Source organism: Lissotriton helveticus, chromosome 11 (assembly GCF_964261635.1).
Source record: "Lissotriton helveticus chromosome 11, aLisHel1.1, whole genome shotgun sequence".
NCBI lineage: Eukaryota > Metazoa > Chordata > Amphibia > Caudata > Salamandridae > Lissotriton > Lissotriton helveticus.
This window is the reverse complement of record NC_136072.1, coordinates 1,001,982,603-1,002,003,323: the sequence shown is the minus strand read 5'-3', so window position 1 is coordinate 1,002,003,323 and position 20,721 is coordinate 1,001,982,603. Positions and strand designations below refer to the sequence as shown.

The 20,721-nt window shown below is 40.9% G+C and overlaps 1 protein-coding gene across 1 annotated transcript in view; it reads left to right on the top strand.

The window, feature by feature from the left end:
* Positions 1–20,721, top strand: part of MYO1H (myosin IH) — a 749,175-nt gene that overhangs the window by 578,892 nt on the left and 149,562 nt on the right. The window contains exons 26-28 of the mRNA XM_078666099.1: positions 1,777–1,832; positions 6,530–6,665; positions 12,232–12,302. Of these exons, the coding sequence (XP_078522225.1) occupies positions 1,777–1,832; positions 6,530–6,665; positions 12,232–12,302 (263 nt within the window). The remainder of the gene's footprint in view (positions 1–1,776; positions 1,833–6,529; positions 6,666–12,231; positions 12,303–20,721) is intronic.

Sequence of the window (20,721 nt, the reverse complement as noted above, 5' to 3'; positions counted from 1 at the left end):
TTGTTTGCATCACAATTTGGAATCAGACAAAAGGTGTTTCACTTGTGCTTCCCTGACTGTTTATTTATTTTAAAATATCTATGCAGTTTATTTACAGGGATTTAAAGTGTGTTGTGCATTAGAGAACACAACTTCCACAGCCTTCCCTTTCACACCAGCAAGATTATCACATCGTTTACAATTTATAGTAAAAAAAGAACAGTAAACACCAATCACCCTGATGAGTTTGAGAGTGAGTATGTATTCCTTTCCTTTGAAGTCAATGGATGATACGGGTAAATCCTTCCTTACTTTGATTTGATCTTAGCAAAAGCCATAGTCATATCTATTCCATTCTTTAGTAATTCAATTCAGCTTCATCAGGTTTATCCAGATTTTGTTTATTGAACAAAGAGGAAAGACAGCTGACACGTGTATCACTTTCAATTTTTTTGTGTAAATGACTCGTCAGGTATTCCAAGGTCCTCCGGATAATCCGGTGTGTGGTGAAAGACTTTCGCCGCACACCGGATTATCCGGAGGACCTTGGAATACCTGACGAGTCATTTACACTAAAAAATTGAAAGTGATACAAATTACTGTCGTGCATTTGAAAAATTGAGGAAATTAGAAAAATGTAAACGAATTGATTAGCCTTGAGAAAGCCCTGGCGCTACCTGCCACATAAGGTCAAACACGTGTCGGCTGTCTTTCCTCTTTGTTCAATAAACAAAATCTGGATAAACCTAATGAAACTGAATTGAATTATTAAAGAATGGAATAGATATGACTATGGCTTTTGCTAAGATCAAAGTAAGGAAGGATTTACCCTTATCATCCATTAACTTCAAAGGAAAAGAATACATACTCACTCTAAAATTCATTTTTCAAATTTTTGAAGCTCCTTAGGGTCCAGGGCTTTGAGTATTGCTCCTTCATTTTGTCGATAATTACGAACAAAGATATAGGCCGGAGATCCCTGGACCTTCAATTACTGTTGCAACTAATCACCCTGATAAAAGAAAGACAAGCAATTTGTAAGAAGTCTAACTGAAATGTGTCTCTGTCTTTTAATGCAGAGCAAATGTAACAAGATAACACAATTTAAAGTCACTTTTAATGAACGTCACCTTTGGAACTCCAGCCTGGTTATTTTCGGAATGCTGCCCCATCTACTTCCAGCTCCTTTGTCCAAAGTAGGAGTGTATGTTGTGTAAAACAATAAGTACCTGATCCTAACAAGCTCGGATCTTTATCCCTGCGCATGGGGACCACTGCAAGCATTCTAGGCCTCTCATGGTGGGCTTCAGCACAGAATACCAGGGATGGTCACTCTGCCCTAAATATAGCAGGACGGTCCTTGCTGAAACCTGGCAGGCCAGGGGCCGAAGAGCCATCCGGTAAAGGGCTATTGACAAAGGTTATCTTGAGGTCACTCTTCTTTTAAAGAAGGGAGGTGTACATTACATCATTTGTTTCTTTTAAGGCCGATTGTCTGCTTTGTAAAAGAAAGATAGCAAAAACTGCATAGTTCCAGAATCCACACTGATAAAAGATACCCTTGATAATATATTTGCACCTACTGTAATTTCTTGCTTTAAAAAAATCTTGTTTAGGACGACAGTCATATCATATGGATCAACCCACCTATTACGAGCGTTTATTTTATAATGTGAAAAGAAATTCTATAAAGCTTAAACGATTTGATCTGATAAAAATAAATATTTTATGGCAGGTGTTTTGACCTGTACATGCATTGTTGTACTGTACTGATTTTTACACATTTTTCTTTCTCAGATGAACAGGACATCAGCCCCAAAGTGTTACAATTAATTAGCAGTGAGAGGATTAAGGTAAGAATAATATGTAGCTAGACAACTCCCAGTGGTGGGTGTACAATAGGGCGTGCGTGTTGCACGAAAATGTATTGCACATGTGGCACGTGTATTATCTTTAGCACATAAACATTTGTAAACAGCATTTAAACCTTTAAACGTAAATTTATGCATGTGCAAATACAGTAAGAGAAGACAGAAATGTATAAAGTGAAATATATATGAATACACAAAACTTAAAGAGAAAGCCATTACCCATACAAACGTACATCCAATCTGCTGTCAAGTAGGAGTTGTTAGATTTGGGGGTCTCTAGTTTGCTTAGGTAGGTACCTGTGACAAATAGGGACCCTTGCGTCTAGTCAGGGTAAGGGGGTACACTTTTAAAATAACCCCTGCTCACCCCCTTGGTAGCTTGGCACGAGCAGACAGGCTTATCTCAGAGGGAGTGTGTAAAGCATTTGTGAACACATACAGTAATCCAGTGACAATACTACAGATGGACACCACACAGTTTTATTTTAAAAATAAGTATACTTTATATAGGTTTAACACAAGACCATAAACGAAAAAAATACACAATACTGTACTTAAAATGGTAGAATTATCTTCTTTATAATAGTTCTTAAAATACGACACTTTGAGTCAATGTACCTTGAAATGCGTTGAAAATTTGGTGCAAAGAAACAAAGATGGTGCTTTTCTTCTCGATGCAACATGCTTCCCGGTGATTCGACGGCGTCTGCTGCAACGTCGATCCTCTTCTCCGGCGATGCGAGATACTTTACATGATGCGAGCCGCGACAGGCCCTGCGACACGCTTCCCAGTGATGCAGCAGCGTCTGCTGTGACGTCCGCCACAGGCCCTGCGACACTCTTTCCGGTGATGCGGCGGCGTCTGCTGAGACGTCGATCCTCTTCTCCAGCGATGAGCCACGACAGACCCTGCGACACGCTTCCCGGAGATGCGGCGGTGTCTGATGCGATGTCGATCCTCTTCTCTGGCGATGCAAGGCACGTGTGTTGTGAAGCGGCAGTTCGGCGACACGCTTCCACTTCAAAAGAACTCCCCAAGAGTTGTTTTGAAGTGCCTGCAGTTGTGCTGGACATTTTGGAGGACTTGCGATGCGCAAGTCCTCCAAAATGTCCAGCACAACTGCAGGCACTTCAAAACAACTCTTGGGGAGCATTTGGGTGAAGTCTGTTGTCCCTGACACTTCAGAAGGAGGCAAGCTCTGTTCTCAAGCCATTGGAGATCCTTACAAGTTGATGAAAGTTCCTCTCTCCTTTCTTTGGCAGTCAGGCAACCACTGCAGGCCAATCCCCCAAGCAACACTTCAGCTTAGGGATAGTCTCTCCTCAGTCTCTCTTATTCCACTCCTCAGCAAAGGTTTCTTCTTGTTGCCCCCTCTTTTATACACAGTTTCTCTTTGTTCTCTGAAGGCCTTTGCCTAGTCCAATCCAGTTCTGGTCAGTCCTGGAGCACTCTGTTGACATGACTCCATCTTTCCTTTCACAGTGCAGGGCAGAGACATCAGACGCACCACAGGAGGTGGAGCCAGCATTGTGGAGGGAAGGCACAGAATGTTAACACCAACTTCACTAAAAGATGTATTTTACAGTACAGGCATACTAAACTCGAATTTCTACCTAGTTCCCTGAGTCAGTTAGGATTATAAGATGTAATAATCAAACTGCCCATTCTGGCCTATGGGTAATAGGTAGCCTTGCAATAGTAAGAAACGAACATGGCTGTAATTCACTATTAGGACATACAACACGCATCAGGGCTTGTCTTATCTTATACTTACAATGCACCCTGCCCAAGGGACTACCATAGGGGTGTCTGATATGAAGAAAAGGGAAGGTTTAGGGACTGGCAAGTGGGTGCACTTGCCCAGTCAACATAGCAGTACCAGACAGCACACAGGCTCTGCGATGGCAGACCTGAGACACACTTTTACAGGCTGCTTCTGTGGGTGGCATAACCAGTTCTGCAAGCCCACCAGCAGCATTTTGTTTACAAGCCCTGGCACACTCAGTGCACTGTACTAAGGTCTGACAAGTAAACCAAACCAGCCAATCATGGAATCACTAATCCATACATCAATTTACAATAGGGAGAGCATATGCACTTTAGCACTGCTCAGCAGTGGTAAAGTGCCCAGAGTTATAAAACCAACAAAAACAGGTCAGACAAAATACAGGAGGAAGGCAAAAAATATAGGGATGACCCTGTAAAAAGGGCCAAGTCCAACAGGAGTGCATTATGGCATATATCAAACCAACACCTGTGTGGACTGGGCAACCTACCCCAGTCCACACATGAAATCAATAACCTAAAAAAATGTCTCAGCTGTAACCTCACCTTTCAAGGGAGATCGGTGGATTTGGAGAAGTTGTGTTGCACCATTAGTCAGTTTCCCAACTTGTGGAATAAAAGAAACAATATAGGGGCATATTCACAAGTAGTTATCGCAGCGTTAGCGGCAGCTGTCTCCCGCTAATGCGGCGATAATTTTATCGTGCTATTACCACGCTGTCGCTAACAGCCGTTCGCAACGGTTTTTAGGCGAAAAAGTCTGTTGGAAAGATCGACACTTCTGTTAGCGATAATTATATGCAGGAGAGGCGATCCTGTGCAAAAACTGTCGCAAACCCCACTTCTCCATATTCACAAGGGGATCCTTGAAGTTCTGAAGAGCAAAAAAACTGTCTCTAACTGCAGTTAGAGCCGGTTACTTAAGACCAGAAAATAGCTGGTCTTAAAAATGGGGATAACACTTGGGGCCTCATCTCAGCAGGTTTTGATGCTGGACAGCGCTGCAAGCAATGTTGCAGCGCTGCCCTGCGACAAAACTACAGTGCAGGAATGCGCACCATCAATAAGATAGTGCGCATTCCTGGGTCCCAGTCATGAAAAGTGTTGCAGCGCTGCAACAAGACAGCGTTGCAACAATTCACACTACCCTCTTCTTGCGACAGCATGGATGCGCTGTATTTACTGGACAGCGCTCCATGACGCAATTAATGACAGATACGTCATGAATCCTGACGTATCTGTCTGTGCTAAAGTCATGCATTGCTGCAGTCGTGTTACAACCATAACGCAACTCCATCAATGCATTGGGCCAGCCTATCCCTGTGGTACTGCATCACCCTCACGCCTGCCATCAGGCAGGCAGAGGGTACTGGCGCTGTGCATGGGCGCACAGCATCCGCCATTGAGAAGTGCTGGGGGGGCTGGACATGGACAGCTGTTGCATGACTGCCCATCTCATATGCAGAATGCATGGGGTGCATAGGTGGGTAGGTCATGTGCATTGTTAGGTGGCTGTTGGAGTGCCTAGGCATTGCACAAGGGATTGCATAATTGCATGCAATGGACTGACTGCATGGGTGCCTTGACAATGAGAGGGGCACTGTATCCAGAAGCAGAAAAGCAGCTGAGGGGACACTCTGTTCAATCATATCTGCACACGTGCTTCACATAGTACAGCCTGCATGTTGTGCACACGCTGACAAACATCCGCGTGCTGAAGGGAGGGCAGAGAACAGGAAACGAAGACATTTTATACACAAAACCGAGAAAGGGGCGGGCTTTGTACAAAGCTAGTACAACCGGTTTCACAAGCCGTTCTCCCAGGCCTTCCCTTATCAAAGCTTTCTGTCGCTCCCAATCATGGTTTGCCATGAAGGACCGCCCAGTGGCACACCCTTCATGGATGGGCAATGCAACACTGGAGGATACTCGCCGGCACCTGTCCCCCATCACCCAGACTAACCTCCGAGTCACCCAATGCCCTACCAACTGGCTGCCCTCACAGCTGTCTAGCCTCCCCAGCACCTATCAATGGCTGCCGCTGTGCGCACATGTACAGCATGCATACAACGTGTGTGCCAAAGGCGCATACATAGTTGCAATGCATGCCATAACATCACATTCCATTCCACTGCATACTAATACTAGGCACATTGCAACAGTGGAGTAGGTGTTGCATAGCGGAGACATAAATATCACTATTCCCACTTCAGTGAGTGCAACCCAAAATTAACCTTTGCACCCCAAACCCGACCGTGAACCATGGACATGCCGATAATTTTCAGGGTTAGATGGCGATAAAAAACGACTGCTAACTGGTGTTTGCAATAGGTATCGCTGGTCCTTGTAAATATACCCCATAGTGCGGAGTTTGAGATTTGTACAGGCAGTGCGATTCCTCAGCTTAGCTTCCACTTTTAGCGAGCATCAAAGTGATTGAATTACCCATAGTAACTACTTTTAAGTCAATTGTAAATAAAAGTTTGTTTTTACTCAAAATTGCTTTGATACTTGGTCAGAAAGAAGCTGGACACAAGCTGCTCGCCTGTGACACTCTTAACGCATCATGATAAGACTCTGCTTTTGTTTGATGCCTACAGACAACAAAATGTTTACAAATGCAATGTACTTTTAATTATATAATAGCATTTTTGATTTATATGTGTAGACAAAGCTGAAACAATCTAGATGGGTAATATGTGTGTGCTTATTGATTATTATAACTAAAAACAAACACAGATCCAGGAAAAATGTTGTGTTTAATGTTGATTAAATAAACTGTATTGCTTAAACTATATTTTTTGCTATTCAACCTGTAGCCCATTTTAATTTGTGCAACTAAGAGAAGCAAAGAGAATCTAATGTAGGTTTCAACTCTGAACCTTTTTTCTAGTATGGCACACCAGTGATTAAATATGACAGAAATGGTTTCAAGCCACGGCCACGTCAGCTCCTTATCACGCAGTCCTCAGTGTACGTAGTGGAATTGGCCAAGATCAAGCAGAAAATCGAATTTGCCTCCCTCAAAGGTAACCAATTGTGTATTCCAAATATGTCATTCAAATGCCAGAGGCAGGAAAATATGTTGAGCACTTAAAATGGAGTGAAGCTTGTTGTATATGATGGACAGCTTCCTGCATGTTTCGGCTTATTAGACGTTGAACAGGCTTCATCTGGTTAGAAATAGTGCCAGCCATTAATGTCAATCCTTTGAGGAACTTACCTATGTAAACAATTTTCAGAGAAAGGATAATTTGTCCATACTTCTTTATTTTTTTATTAAAGATCAGCAGAGCTGAAAATGACAGACTGTCATTACTTAATTACTCAACTTTTAAATTACATATCAACCTCCTAAGATCAGACCAACTAACTGCTACTCAGTTTTATAAGACCAGCTTGGCCTCATATGGCCAGAGGAACATTAGCGGTGGGCAACAACGACTGATGAGGGGAAGATTAAATCCTAGACACAAAATGTTCTGTTAGTTACCACAGAACTACCACAGAAAGTCACCATCCCTCAGAACCCACCTCCCCAAAGAAAAGCTGCAAAATAATCATGTCCCAAAACAACAGCCCCCACTCCAGACAGATCCTTTGTAGGGATCACTGACATAATATCGACGTCACAAATATCGAGATACACAAATATCGAGTGAAAAATATCGAGTGACAAAATATCGACTCCCTATCTACAAACAGGTAAGTACCAAAATATCGACTCCAAAATATCGACCTACAAAAATATAGACTGTCAAAATATCGATTTTTTTAAATGTCTTAAAATTAAGTTAAAACTAATATAGTAATATATATATTTAATATAAACTTAGAAATAATTATTTTAAAAATTTAATTAAAACATATTATTAAATAAACATATATAACATTTTTAGCGTAGCATAGAAAATGGTTAAAATTTATTGTAACAACTATAGTGAGTTCAACATTAGCAAAAGTGTTGGATAGCGTAGAGGTAAAATTTACTATTCCCACTCCAGTGGGTGCAACAGTAGGGAAAGCGCTGGATAGCGTAGGGGTTAAAATTACTATTCCCACTCCAGGGATGTATGACGTTACAACGCATACTTTTACAACACCTACCATTACATCAAAACTTTTACAACACAAAAACTTTTACAACTCATACATTTACAACGCAAGATTTTACAACGCATATACCTTTACAACGCATACCATTACAACATAAGTATTGGTAAGTATATAATATTATTTTTAATATAAATTAGTTTAAAATATTATAATATAATTTAATTTTATTTAATTGTATTTAATTAATGTAATTTAAATGTAATTTTACTTTATTTTTACAAAGTACCCCTGTACCCCAAAAACCCTAAACTGACCCTGAACCCTAAAAATACCCCTCTACCCAAAAACTGAAAACTGACCCTGAACCCTAAAAATACCCCTTTACCCAAAAACTGAAAACTGACCCTGAACACTAAAAATACCCCTTTACCCCAGAAACTGAAAACTGACCCTGAACCCTAAAAATACCCCTTTACCCAAAAACTGAAAACTGACCCTGAACCCTACAAATACCCCTTTACCCAAAAACTGAAAACTGACCCTGAACCCTAAAAATACCCCTTTACCCAAAAACTGAAAACTGACCCTGAACCCTAAATATACCCCTTTACCCCAGAAACTGAAAACTGACCCTGAACCCTAAAAATACCCCTTTACCCAAAAACTGAAAACTGACCCTGAACCCTAAATATACCCCTTTACCCCAGAAACTGAAAACTGACCCTGAACCCTAAAAATACCCCTTTACCCAAAAACTGAAAACTGACCATGAACTCTAAAAATACCCCTTTACCCAAAAACTGAAAACTGACCCTGAACCCTAAAAATACCCCTTTACCCAAAAACTGAAAACTGACCCTGAACCCTAAAAATACCCCTTTACACAAAAACCCAAACATATAACATTTTAAAAATTATTAAATACTTAGCAATACTTACGTTGTAATGGTATGCGTTGTAAAAGTATCTGCGTTGTAAAAACATGCTTTGTAAATGTATGCGTTGTAAAAGTTTTTGCGTTGTAAAAGTTTCGTTGTAATGGTAGTGCATAGTAAAAGTTGCGTTGTAAACGTTGCATACCCACTCCAGTGGGTGCAACAGTAGGGAAACTGTTGTATTGCGTAGGGGTTAAAATTACTATTCCAACTTCAGAGAGTGCAATAATAGGGAAAGTAAATACTTCACAAATAGATATAAATAACATAAATAGTAATACCAGTTACAAATAAATAAAATATTTTACTTGTGTATAAAAAATATTAAATATTTATTTATAAATACAAAATAAAATTATTTAATTATAAAAATTGCCTACTCATACTAATTAATTACCTATTAACAATAAATTAATTTAGAATTTCAAAATTAATAAAATTATTTTAATTACCAATTATATTTTAATTAATTACCTATTAAAAATTAATTAACAATTAATTCTAAATAAATACCAATAATTTAAATGACATATTTAATTAATTATAATTAAAATACTTCCCACCCTATTCCCCTATAAACCCACAACCCGCTACAGAAAATAAATTTCTCAAATTAAAATATTTATCAATTAATCAATTATAATTAATTACCAATTATATTTTAATTAATTACGAATTAATAATTAATTAACAATTAATTCTAAATAAATATCAATAAATAAATTAACATATTTAATTAATTATAATTAAATTACTTCCCACCCTATTCCCCTATAAACCCACAACCCGCTACAGAAAATAAATTACTAAAATTAAAATATTTATCAATTAATCAATTATATTTAATTACCAATTATATTTTAATTAATTACCAATTAATAATTAATTAACAATTAATTCTAAATAAATATCAATAAATAAATTAACATATTTAATTAATTATAATTAAATTACTTCCCACCCTATTCCCCTATAAACCCACAACCCGCTACAGAAAATAAATTACTAAAATTAAAATATTTATCAAGTAATCAATTATAATTAATTACCAATTATATTTTAATTAATTAACAATTAATAATTAATTAACAATTAATTCTAAATAAATATCAATAAATAAATTAACATATTTAATTAATTATAATTAAATTACTTCCCACCCTATTCCCCTATAAACCCACAACCCGCTACAGAAAATAAATTACTAAAATTAAAATATTTATCAATGAATCAATTATAATTAATTACCAAATATATTTTAATTAATTACCAATTAATAAGTAATTAACAATTAATTCTAAATAAATATCAATAAATAAATTAACATATTTAATTAATTATAATTAAATTACTTCCCACCCTATTCCCCTATAAACCCACAACCCGCTACAGACTTATATTACACAAAAAATAAAAATTATTATTAACTTACCTTAAATTCGATATTTTTGTTGGCTATATTATGTCTAGTCGATATTATGTCCATTCTATATTTTTGATTCGATATTATGTCCATTCTATTCGATATTAATTTTCTCTAGTCGATATTTTTGTTGTCTATATTATGTCTAGTCGATATTATGTCCATTCTATATTTTTTACTCGATATTCTGTCCAGTCGAAATAAAAGACTCGATATTATGACTCTTTACCCCTTTGTAGGATTACATATTTCATTTTGTTACCACATGCCTGTTCAGTAGATCACGAGGAGTTGTTATCCTGCATCAGATGCTTGTTTCTCATCTCACTTTACCTACAGTTCAACCTACATCTATGCAGATGAGTCAGCATTCAGATTGCCTTCGGCACCTTTGCTCTAATCTAAATAAAGCTTAAGAAATGTTTTACTGATTTCCAGGTGTGTAACCATTGAAGACAGACACTAGTACATTCTCTGCGCAACTCTTGTCATCCACAAACAATGTGTCCTTGTGAACAGTGTCCTGAAAGTTAATCTATGTTTTCTTGGTGTGTAAACAACAGCTTAGAATGGTTCTATTTCTATGACAGAAAGTGGTAGGTGCAGGGAAATTATACTTGGTAACCTACCAATGATATTCATGCTGTACAGCTGGGAAGGGCTTGTCATCTTGGACATCTCAAGTATTCTAATCATAGAAGTGAACCTATAGGAGCCTTCACATACTTCACAGGGTTGAAGATGAACCTAGATAGTGTTTGGATGCTGACATGCCGGGGTGCTTCCGCGGACACACATGGAAAAGCAGCCATGTTGCCTTTTAGGCCGGTGCAATCCCAGAGGGATTCAACAGACTCTAAAATGATCCGATGGAAAGAATCCAAATGTGGCAAGTTGATTAGGGATATTATTGTTTTCTACCCTGTGAATAGGCAATAAGGAGAGGGCTAAGGGTCTTTCCAGTAACTCAGATAGTGAAATTAGCTAGAAGTCAGGAGCACTGCTGTGTTTTACTTTTTGTCTGTACTTTGTACCACTGGTTACTTATTGTGTATGCCAGTGATTACATACTTTGGACACCAGTGATGATCAGTACATATTCGAAAGAAATTAAAGTCCTGCTCAGTATGAGTGATTCAGTGTCAACCTATTGGCGATCCTAGCCCAACGTTTTATTTATGTCGATTTTAGGATATATTGGGATATCTTTTGTGTAAAGTGAAGATTAGTCCTTCATGTTTCCTTGCAAGTCATTGCAGTGTTGGCTCTTTGTTGATACACTTGTTTGTGGTGGGAATGTCATGCCAAGTTCCCAATCACCCCAATCACAGGCTTCATTCCTGCTATAGGCATGAGCATAAATGTAAGTTCTTGGAGTCTGACTGTTTCTAGTGCAATAATGGCCAGAAAATTAGTAAGACCTTGGAAATTCAGACTTTTGTTTTATGGTATATGAAATAAAGAAGCATCAATTATTACATATCTCTAGAATCTGTTAAACATCAAGGGTCTGATTTAAGATTTGATGGATGGTACTCTTTTATCAGGGTGGCGGAGGACATTACCTCCACCATCCTGACGGTCTAAGGTTGTATAGTTTAGAAATGACCACCAGCCCAGAGGTAATCTCAGTATGTTAAAAGAAACTAGCATCATGGCAATTTCTTTCAATGTACAAAATGTTTTGCGTATGGCGGTCATCAGTTTTAATGGCCGTTTACCAAGCTTTTCAAATGTTTTTGTTTTTCCGAAACAAATTCCCGATGTGGAGTCAGAAACACAAAACCCTAAGACCCCCACATCGTAAGAGTTTTCTACCTAGGTATAGAGGACATTATATATTTTTGCCCCTCACCACCAAGTTTTTCCTGGTGGTGAAAGACAGGCAAAAATAGACTTTTTGCCATCCACTGTAATTAGAGTGGATAGTGTAATGTCCTTCCTCCAATAGCCCCAACTCAGAGGAAGCTTTCCGACAACTGAGTCAACAGCTACTCAGTCGATGAGAAACTTAAAATCCGAATGTCTCTCATTTAGGCAGCAGGTCTAAGGGTTTAGCTGTACTCCGTCGTGTTTGTGTCGAGCACCCTGTCTAAAGTTATAGCCATGTTAGGATGGAAGTGGTCATTACATAGATCAAATTTTTTTTAAAGTACTCTGAATTATACATTTATTTTCTAGGTATTTCTGTCAGTAACCTGAGTGACGGGATCTTTATCATTCATGTGCCTGCTGAAGACAATAAACAAAAGGTGGGAGTTCACTTTAATTGTTGAGCAGTTTCTATTTGATCATAGTTTTATTCATCTAGCTCAATTATTTAAGATGCCATGAAGTATAAATGAATAAGCACTATCTGATGTTGAACTATGTCATGTTGTCCATGCATATTTGTACTATATACACATAATTCGATAAATACCTATGGCAATATTAAGGATGTCTATACCTTCGTTTTAATATCATATGTCCAGACAGTGTGTAGAAATGTAAAATCAACGATTAACATAAACAAAACAAAATAATCATGTTTTTAGTTGACAACAAAGCAAAGAGCGTTTTTGCATACATCTAATTTTATAGTGCACTGCAAAAGTTTCTGCTAGATAATTCTGTGTGCAGAGTGCTTTATATGAATTTAGGGCCTCATTACAATGCCAGTCGGACTGCCATCTGTGTTCTCATCGGCGTCGGTCGGACCGCCGCGGTCTTTTTTTTTTCCCCTCATTTGCCTTTTCGCTACCCATAACTCAACCTGACCACTCTGGGCTTTCCATCTCTTTTACTGGTTGTAGAGGAGGGGGCCAAACAGCGCTCTTAAGAATAGAAACTCCCATCCAGGGCAGGCCTGACAAAATCAGAGGAGTCTACTTCCACAGCGCATCAGCCCCTACCCCACATCTTCTCGGTAACAAGAAGACTTTCACCAGCCGAGGCAGGCTAAGGCTTAATCATAGGATTTATGCTTTATCAAAACCAAAAACCAAACACCCCCTGCCCTCACCCATAATGAGTCAAAAAGGAATCCAAAATGTATATCTCTATTTCGTCTGATCCGAAATGTCAAGTTTTGCTGATTGTCTCATAGCACATAGCCAATCTGCTACTATAGGCAAAACTGGGGAGACCCACAATTTACAAATCTCTCTTCATGCCAAAAGTACAGAATAAAAAATAAGCTTAGCAGTGTCATCCGTGCCCTTACCTTGTAAGCCGAGTCTTCCAGATATAACTGACTCAGGACTTACCTTCATCTGTAACCCAAGGTCATTCGACAGACAGCTACTCACGGCCTCCCAGAACGCTTGAATCTTCGGACATAGCATGAACATATGCAGATCATCTTCATTAGGAGTGTTACACCTGGGACACGCCACCATACCGCCTGAACCAAATTTAGAAAGTCTTTGTGGAGACCAGTACGCCCTGTGCAACGTGAAAACATGATTCCTCCTTAAATTCGCAGGCTTAACTATTTTGTAAAGCATAGTCATTGTTACTTGCCATTGGTCTTCTGTAGCGATCTCAGGCAAGCTGTCACTCCACAGGGACTAAGGTAACTTGAATGGGCCGTCCTCCATTTCTAGCATCAGCCAGTACCAAAGTGATATTTCTTTCTTGAATACAGCATTAGAGAAAAACTTATCCTCAAACTCGTTGTACAGACCAATTTGATCACCTGATGCCGCCGACCAGCTTTGGATCTGTAAATACTTAAATCTGGAGAAACAACAACCCCATACCCCCTCACAATTCCCCCAGAGAACTAGATTTCCATCCGGAAACAGGTCCTTCCACCTCTGCGGACCTATCTCCTTTAATGGTTGAGCCAACAAATATCTGGACCAGAGTGGACGCGTCCCAAATCATAGCCATTTGGCTGTAGTAGGGAATTTTCAAAACTCTCCTAATTCTGAAGCAGGTCTCTGCTATGTCTCTTAAAACCTTTAACCTGACCTTTTAAAAAAAATTCGGATCAGCAAATTTATACATAAAACCTTTTTCATTACATTTTTGTTTCCTCAGCAAGGCTTCAAACATTTCCCAATCACCGTATTTGTCGGAATATCCAACAGCATCCTGCTGTTTTTCAATAAAAAGCCCATGAATAGTATTGTAAATCCAGAGCCGCTAAACCTCCTTTAACAAGTCTTCTCCTGAGCTTCTTCCAAGATAGGTGCGGTCCTTTTGATGCCCACAAAAAAGTGCTAATCTCACTTTGCAAGCTTGCAAACCAATCCCTCTTGAATTTCAGGGGGATTGTTTCAAATAAAAAAGTTAACTTGGGCAACAGCATCATTTTAACCAAGTTTGTCCGACCAAATATTGTGAGTGGCAAATGCAACCACCCTCGTAGGCTGGCACTTTTCTCCTTTTTGAGCTCAGTAAAATTAACCTTGGTGAGGTCTGCAATATTCTGCGTTATCCTAACTCTGAGATATGTCATCTCATTTTTACATATAATACCCTCAGTGTTTATATTCCAGGCCATAACTTCTGTTTTTTCTTTGTTAATATCTTAGCCTGAAACAGACCCGAAGTCTTTAGTTAAGTCTAGCAGAGAGGCCATAGATTTTTGTAGATCAGGAGTATAAATGATTATATCGTCTGCATATAATCCAATCTTTCTGGACCAGCCCTCAAACTCAAAAGGTATAATATACTCAACGGACCTTATCTTGCGCGCTAGAGGCTCTATGTATATATCAAATAAAAGTGGTGACAACGGACGGCCTTGTCTAGTGCCTCGTATAATCAACACTGGCTGAGTTAGAGTCCCATTAACCAATGCCCTAGAGGTAGGAGCTGGATATATTGCCGAAAGAGCTTTACTGAAATATACTCCCAGATTAAGGTGTTATACTAATGCTTGCAAGTACACCCAATTTACATGGTCAAACGCCTTGGCGGCATCCAATGCGATAACCGCCAAAGGAAGATCATGAGCAGATGCCATATCTATAGCACCAATGATGGAGAAGGTTAACTCTTTCAAATATCTCCCCCTATGAACCCCTTCTGGTCTTCCTGAACTATTTGTGGGATAACAACATTCAGCCTATCTGCCATTATTTTAGCAAAAAACTTATAGTCTGTGTTACCCAATGGGATGGGCCTGTATGATTCCACAGACTTGGGGGACTTCCCTGACTTTAATATTAATGTTATGTTATGTTATGTTACTTTATTTCTTTTATAGCGCACGGCGACTCCAGAGGAGCATCCCGGCGCTTTGGCAAAGAAAAACAGCATAGAAAGCAACCACACAACAGAAAAGAGCAGAAATAAAAAGACTATTTCCTAAAAAGCCATGTCTTCAAATCCTTTCTGAAAGTAAGAAGACAGGGGGCCGATCTCAGGGACAATGGTAATTCGTTCCATGCCTTGGGTGTCAGGTAGCGAAAAGATCGACCTCCCAATCGTGCACGGCGAATTGCAGGGACAGTAAGCAAAGACAGACCAGATGATCTGAGAGTCCTGCTTGGCACATACCGGGAAAGACGTTTCCCAATATATTTGGGGCCAATACCATGTAAGGCCTTAAAGGCCACAGTCAGGCATTTAAAAAGGATTCGCTTGGAGATAGGTAGCCAATGAAGGGTGTTCAATAAGGCAGTGGCACCAGCTCTCCTCGGGAGTCCAAATGAGATGTAAGCCTCATTCCAAGAAGGCCCACCTGCACTACAGAATCAACCAACTCCCTATCAAGCAGAAAGTAGTCAATTCGGGATTTGTGGTTATATTTTTTATTATGGAAAGTAAATCCTAGCTGCTGTCTAAACCTATGTCTCCAGATGTCACATAGACCAAACTGGGAAATCAACGACCTAACCCTATTTGACATTTTAGGGTTCACCACTGCTCTACTCTCTTCAGAACGATCTAATATATGATCCAATACTTTATTAAAATCACCCGCCATCATGATCTGTCCTGGAAAATTCAGTAATTCCCTAGCCACATCATCTAAAGGTTCTATATCATCCTGATTCGGACCATAGTAACACACCAGAATAAGAACCTGCCCACATATCTTTAACTTAACAATCAGCCGCCTACCTCCTACACTGGCCGCTTTTCCTTCGACGGAGGTATTTAGACCATGCTTAATTAAAATCGCGACCCCTTTCGTCACAGCTGTCTGGAGCGTATAAATGGCATGAGCTAACCGCCTCTGAGCCAAAAACAGCTTCTTACTCTCCTCCCCTGTTAAATGAGTCTCTTGTAGTATTATTATCTGGGCCTTAGAGTCCTTCAGATAGTTCAAAATCAGATCCCTTCTTCTTTTCACACGCATTCCATTTACTTTCCAAGATAGAATTCTCAACTCTCGAGAACTACCCCCACTCATCCCAGACATAAAGATCGACTTTCTCACACCCATCCTTCCACTGACAGCAAACAAACTCCTGAGGAATTTTTCCATATTTTCCTTTCCCTGTCCCACTCCCCAGCCCCGCCCCAAGAGCAACCTAGACTCCACCCCCCCTCCCTGGAAAACCCATCCAAATTACCCATGGCTATTAAGCCCTATGGGTTCTTCTAGACGGGCAGAATTGTTAGAAAACTTTACAACTTAAACAAATAACTAATGTACACGTATGGATTCATAAACCAAAGTATAGGAGCAAAAGCATTACCTGATTATATATCCCCTGGTTGACACTGTTCCAAAAAATTATCGACCTCCTCAACGAAGCGAAAAGAGTGCATTTTATTATTCCACATAACTTTTAACATCGCCGGGAACTTCAATTGGACCGAAGCCCCCAACCTCCTCAGCGGCTCAATCCTTTTGCCAAGCTCCCATTGTCTGTTAGCAGTAACAGGCGATAGATCAGATAGATCAGACCTAACCTCCACCTTTACACCATCTACTTCAATTGTTTTTTTTCTTAAGGGTACATGCCAGGATCTTTTCTTTTAAAGTATATAACAAAAAAATTATCAGAATTCTCCTAGTTTTAGCCCGATTCGGGTTCAGCCTGAAGGGATCACAATGCACTCTCTGAATATCCCTAGATATCTCCTCCTCTGTCTCCTCCAACTGTAGCTTGCTCTTTAATAACTGCACTACATAGTTATTTATATCTGTTCCTTCTTTGCCCTCCGGAAGTTTCAAGTTATTCCTTCTCTGCATGTTTTCCAACCTTTCTACCCTTTCCTCGTATTCCCTCTCTTTAATCTTAACTGCCTCGAGCTCCTTTCGATTCACCATCACTTCCTGTCTGAGATCCTTAACGTCCACTTCTAATGCGACTGTACGGCTGCTTAGATCATCCATCTTTTTCTCTAACAAACCACAAGCTGCCCTAATGCTTTCCTGGTTTGACTCAGAGATCTCAAATCTTTTATGCATCTCCGAATCTAATTTTTTGAGCAAAGAAACAACAGACACGTCACTACTCTCATGTTCCACTTCAGTTGCTGTCAGCTGGATCCCCTGATCTGGCTGCATTCCCTCTGCATCCAGTGCGCTTGGACTCCCTGAGGGGTCAGTACTGAGCCCAGGACCACTTACTTTGGGGGGCAGAACCTGCTGCAATACAGTTAAATTCACCTCATCCTGAACTTTTTAGGCTTCGAAAACATCCTCCATCTCCAGTGATAGGACTTGGAAGGGGTTAGGACTTAAGTGAATAGACCATTCAACTGAATCTATGTTAGGTACCTCTCCCAGACCGTTCCCAGCAACCGCCAGAGTAGACTCCCCGCCCTGGTTACCCTGTCTAGCTTTTGGAGATTTTGATGAGCCCACTGATTTAGTAGGAATTTCCCCCTTCAAAATCAAAGTGTTCGGTAAAACCTTAAAAAACGACTTGAGTGAGGGGTTACCTTGATCTTTTGCTCTAATAGAGCCCTCTTTCCCAAGTTCTTGCTAATTTTACTATTATTGCTGGTTTTAACAATGACCCTGCTCTTGGCCTTAATCCCAGACACCTCTTATTTTCTTGGGGCAGGAGCACCAATCTGGTTAGGAAAGATATTTTGTGACTCCCTGCCTGCGCTCCTTAACACGTATCTAGAGGTCCCACTTAAGCCTCTTGGTACCCCAATTTCCAAACCCACAATACACCCCTCAACACAGTCGCCCACAACTGATTTACTACTGAGCTGTAACACCTTAACTCCCTCAGAGGTGCTATTCTTTAACCCAGAAGGAGAAATATTTCGGGATTGCTTCTTAGTACAACCACAAGGAAGGGGTACCTTTACCACCGTTGACGGAGCAAATTGGTTGTTTGTTCGGTCCTTCCTGCCGACCTGCCTGTCACTCCCCCGGCCTCTTTCTCGGAAGTGAATTCTAGCTGCAGCCCGGCAGCCCTTACTGACCCCCAGCGCCGCTCTGTCCCAACTGAGCTCGGCTTGTGCTGCTGGCTCCAGCTCCGCCTCCTTCCGTAATGCCGAGCCTTGATCAGCTGAGCCCGCCATATGCCATACAGTTTGCTGGTTATTAACTCCCGGGGAAATCACACCGCAATCGTGCCGGATACGGGGGACATGCAAGAGAATGTTTCAAAAACAAAGAGAGGAGTATCCCCTATGAAGTTGAAGTACAGACGTATCTGGAGGGCAGGTTTTTGGCAAGAAGGAGGATATTCATCCTTTTGTTTAAAACCCCTCACTCACCAACCTAGTGGTGACATGCTTCATCATCGGGGTCCACCTTGGCGTCCTAGCGACACCAAGGTGTGCTACGACACCTGTACTACAGTGGAGCGGGTTGTGACTGTGGGTGTGAAAATTTTTTTAAAAATTGTCCTGGTTGTACTCAAAAATATAGTTTTAATTATAGAGCAACTGAACAATGTTTAAAAATTACGAGGGCGAGATCCTGGTAGGGGAGTTACGACCAGAGGATCTCTATATGTGTTGAGTGGTCAACATGTTTCTACCTTAAGGGCAGTTGCCCGGTATTCATCAGGACCAGAAAAACAGGTGGACAGGGGGTGTGTGCTCCCTAAAAAGCACACCCGTGCCTTGATCCCCTGTGTACCTACTGGCAAAACGGCCAGTGGTATATACTGCTCAGTAAAATAATTGGGCAGATGAAAGAGTGAAAATGAGACCTGTAAGGAGAGAAAAAGAGGGGTAAACATAATCAGGTTTAATGTTGACTTACTCTCCTGTAACGGCGTGCAGTGTCTCAGTGGAATGAAATATAGTGCCAAAAGGGGTTGATCTCCAAATAACATGATACCGTGGTGATGGAGTGGGATACTAATCAACATCTATGCCAATAATTGGTGCACGCGGGTTGCATGCGGTGTGAACTCGGCACTTGTGAGTTTAAATATTCAGTATTTGGAGTGCCAGTGTTGGAAAATGCATGACGACTTCAGCTCAGGATGGCACTGTCTCAATTGTGAATATCACGTGGTGCCTGTGCTCCTAGCAAGATAGAAAATATCTGGGCGGATGCTCTTCCATGGTAGGTGAATATAAGGTGGAGTGATCTAAGGCATAGCGGTATCTCGGTAGTGCTATATTCATTTCAACTGCAAAAACAACAAGTGATGGACTGAATGTGGATCAATGTCACACACTCCCCCAGTCAAAAGATCTGGGCCCAAATCCATCGTTTTTTTGCACTCCACACCACCCTGGGTTAGACAATGGCGATATGCAAATCAGCTCTGACCCTGTTGCCCCATGGGAACAGTCCAGTCCGAACTACTAAAGCCATGTCTTTCCCAGAGCGGAATCAAGCATCCGAGGAACGGACCGGTTTCGAGGTAACACCTCTCTTCAGCCCGGCTAGCTTGACTCCAAGTGGTGTGGAGTGCCTGGGACCCACGTCTGGGCATCCCCAGCGCACTTAGGGCGGCAATTGCAAAAACAACAAGTGATGGACTGAATGTGGATCAATGTCACACACTCCCCCAGTCAAAAGATCTGGGCCCAAATCCATCGTTTTTTTGCACTCCACACCACCCTGGGTTAGACAATGGCGATATGCAAATCAGCTCTGACCCTGTTGCCCCATGGGAACAGTCCAGTCTGAACTACTAAAGCCATGTCTTTCCCAGAGCGGAATCAAGCATCCGAGGACCGGACCGGTTTCGAGGTAACACCTCTCTTCAGCCCGGCTAGCTTGACTCCAAGTGGTGTGGAGTGCCTGGGACCCACGTCTGGGCATCCCCAGCGCACTTAGGGCGGCAATTGCAAAAACAACAAGTGATGGACTGAATGTGGATCAATGTCACACACTCCCCCAGTCAAAAGATCTGGGCCCAAATCCATCGTTTTTTTGCACTCCACACCACCCTGGGTTAGACAATGGCGATATGCAAATCAGCTCTGACCCTGTTGCCCCATGGGAACAGTCCAGTCCGAACTACTAAAGCCATGTCTTTCCCAGAGCGGAATCAAGCATCCGAGGACCGGACCGGTTTCGAGGTAACACCTCTCTTCAGCCCGGCTAGCTTGACTCCAAGTGGTGTGGAGTGCCTGGGACCCAGGTCTGGGCATCCCCAGCGCACTTAGGGCGGCAATTGCAAAAACAACAAGTGATGGACTGAATGTGGATCAATGTCACACACTCCCCCAGTCAAAAGATCTGGGCCCAAATCCATCGTTTTTTTGCACTCCACACCACCCTGGGTTAGACAATGGCGATATGCAAATCAGCTCTGACCCTGTTGCCCCATGGGAACAGTCCAGTCCGAA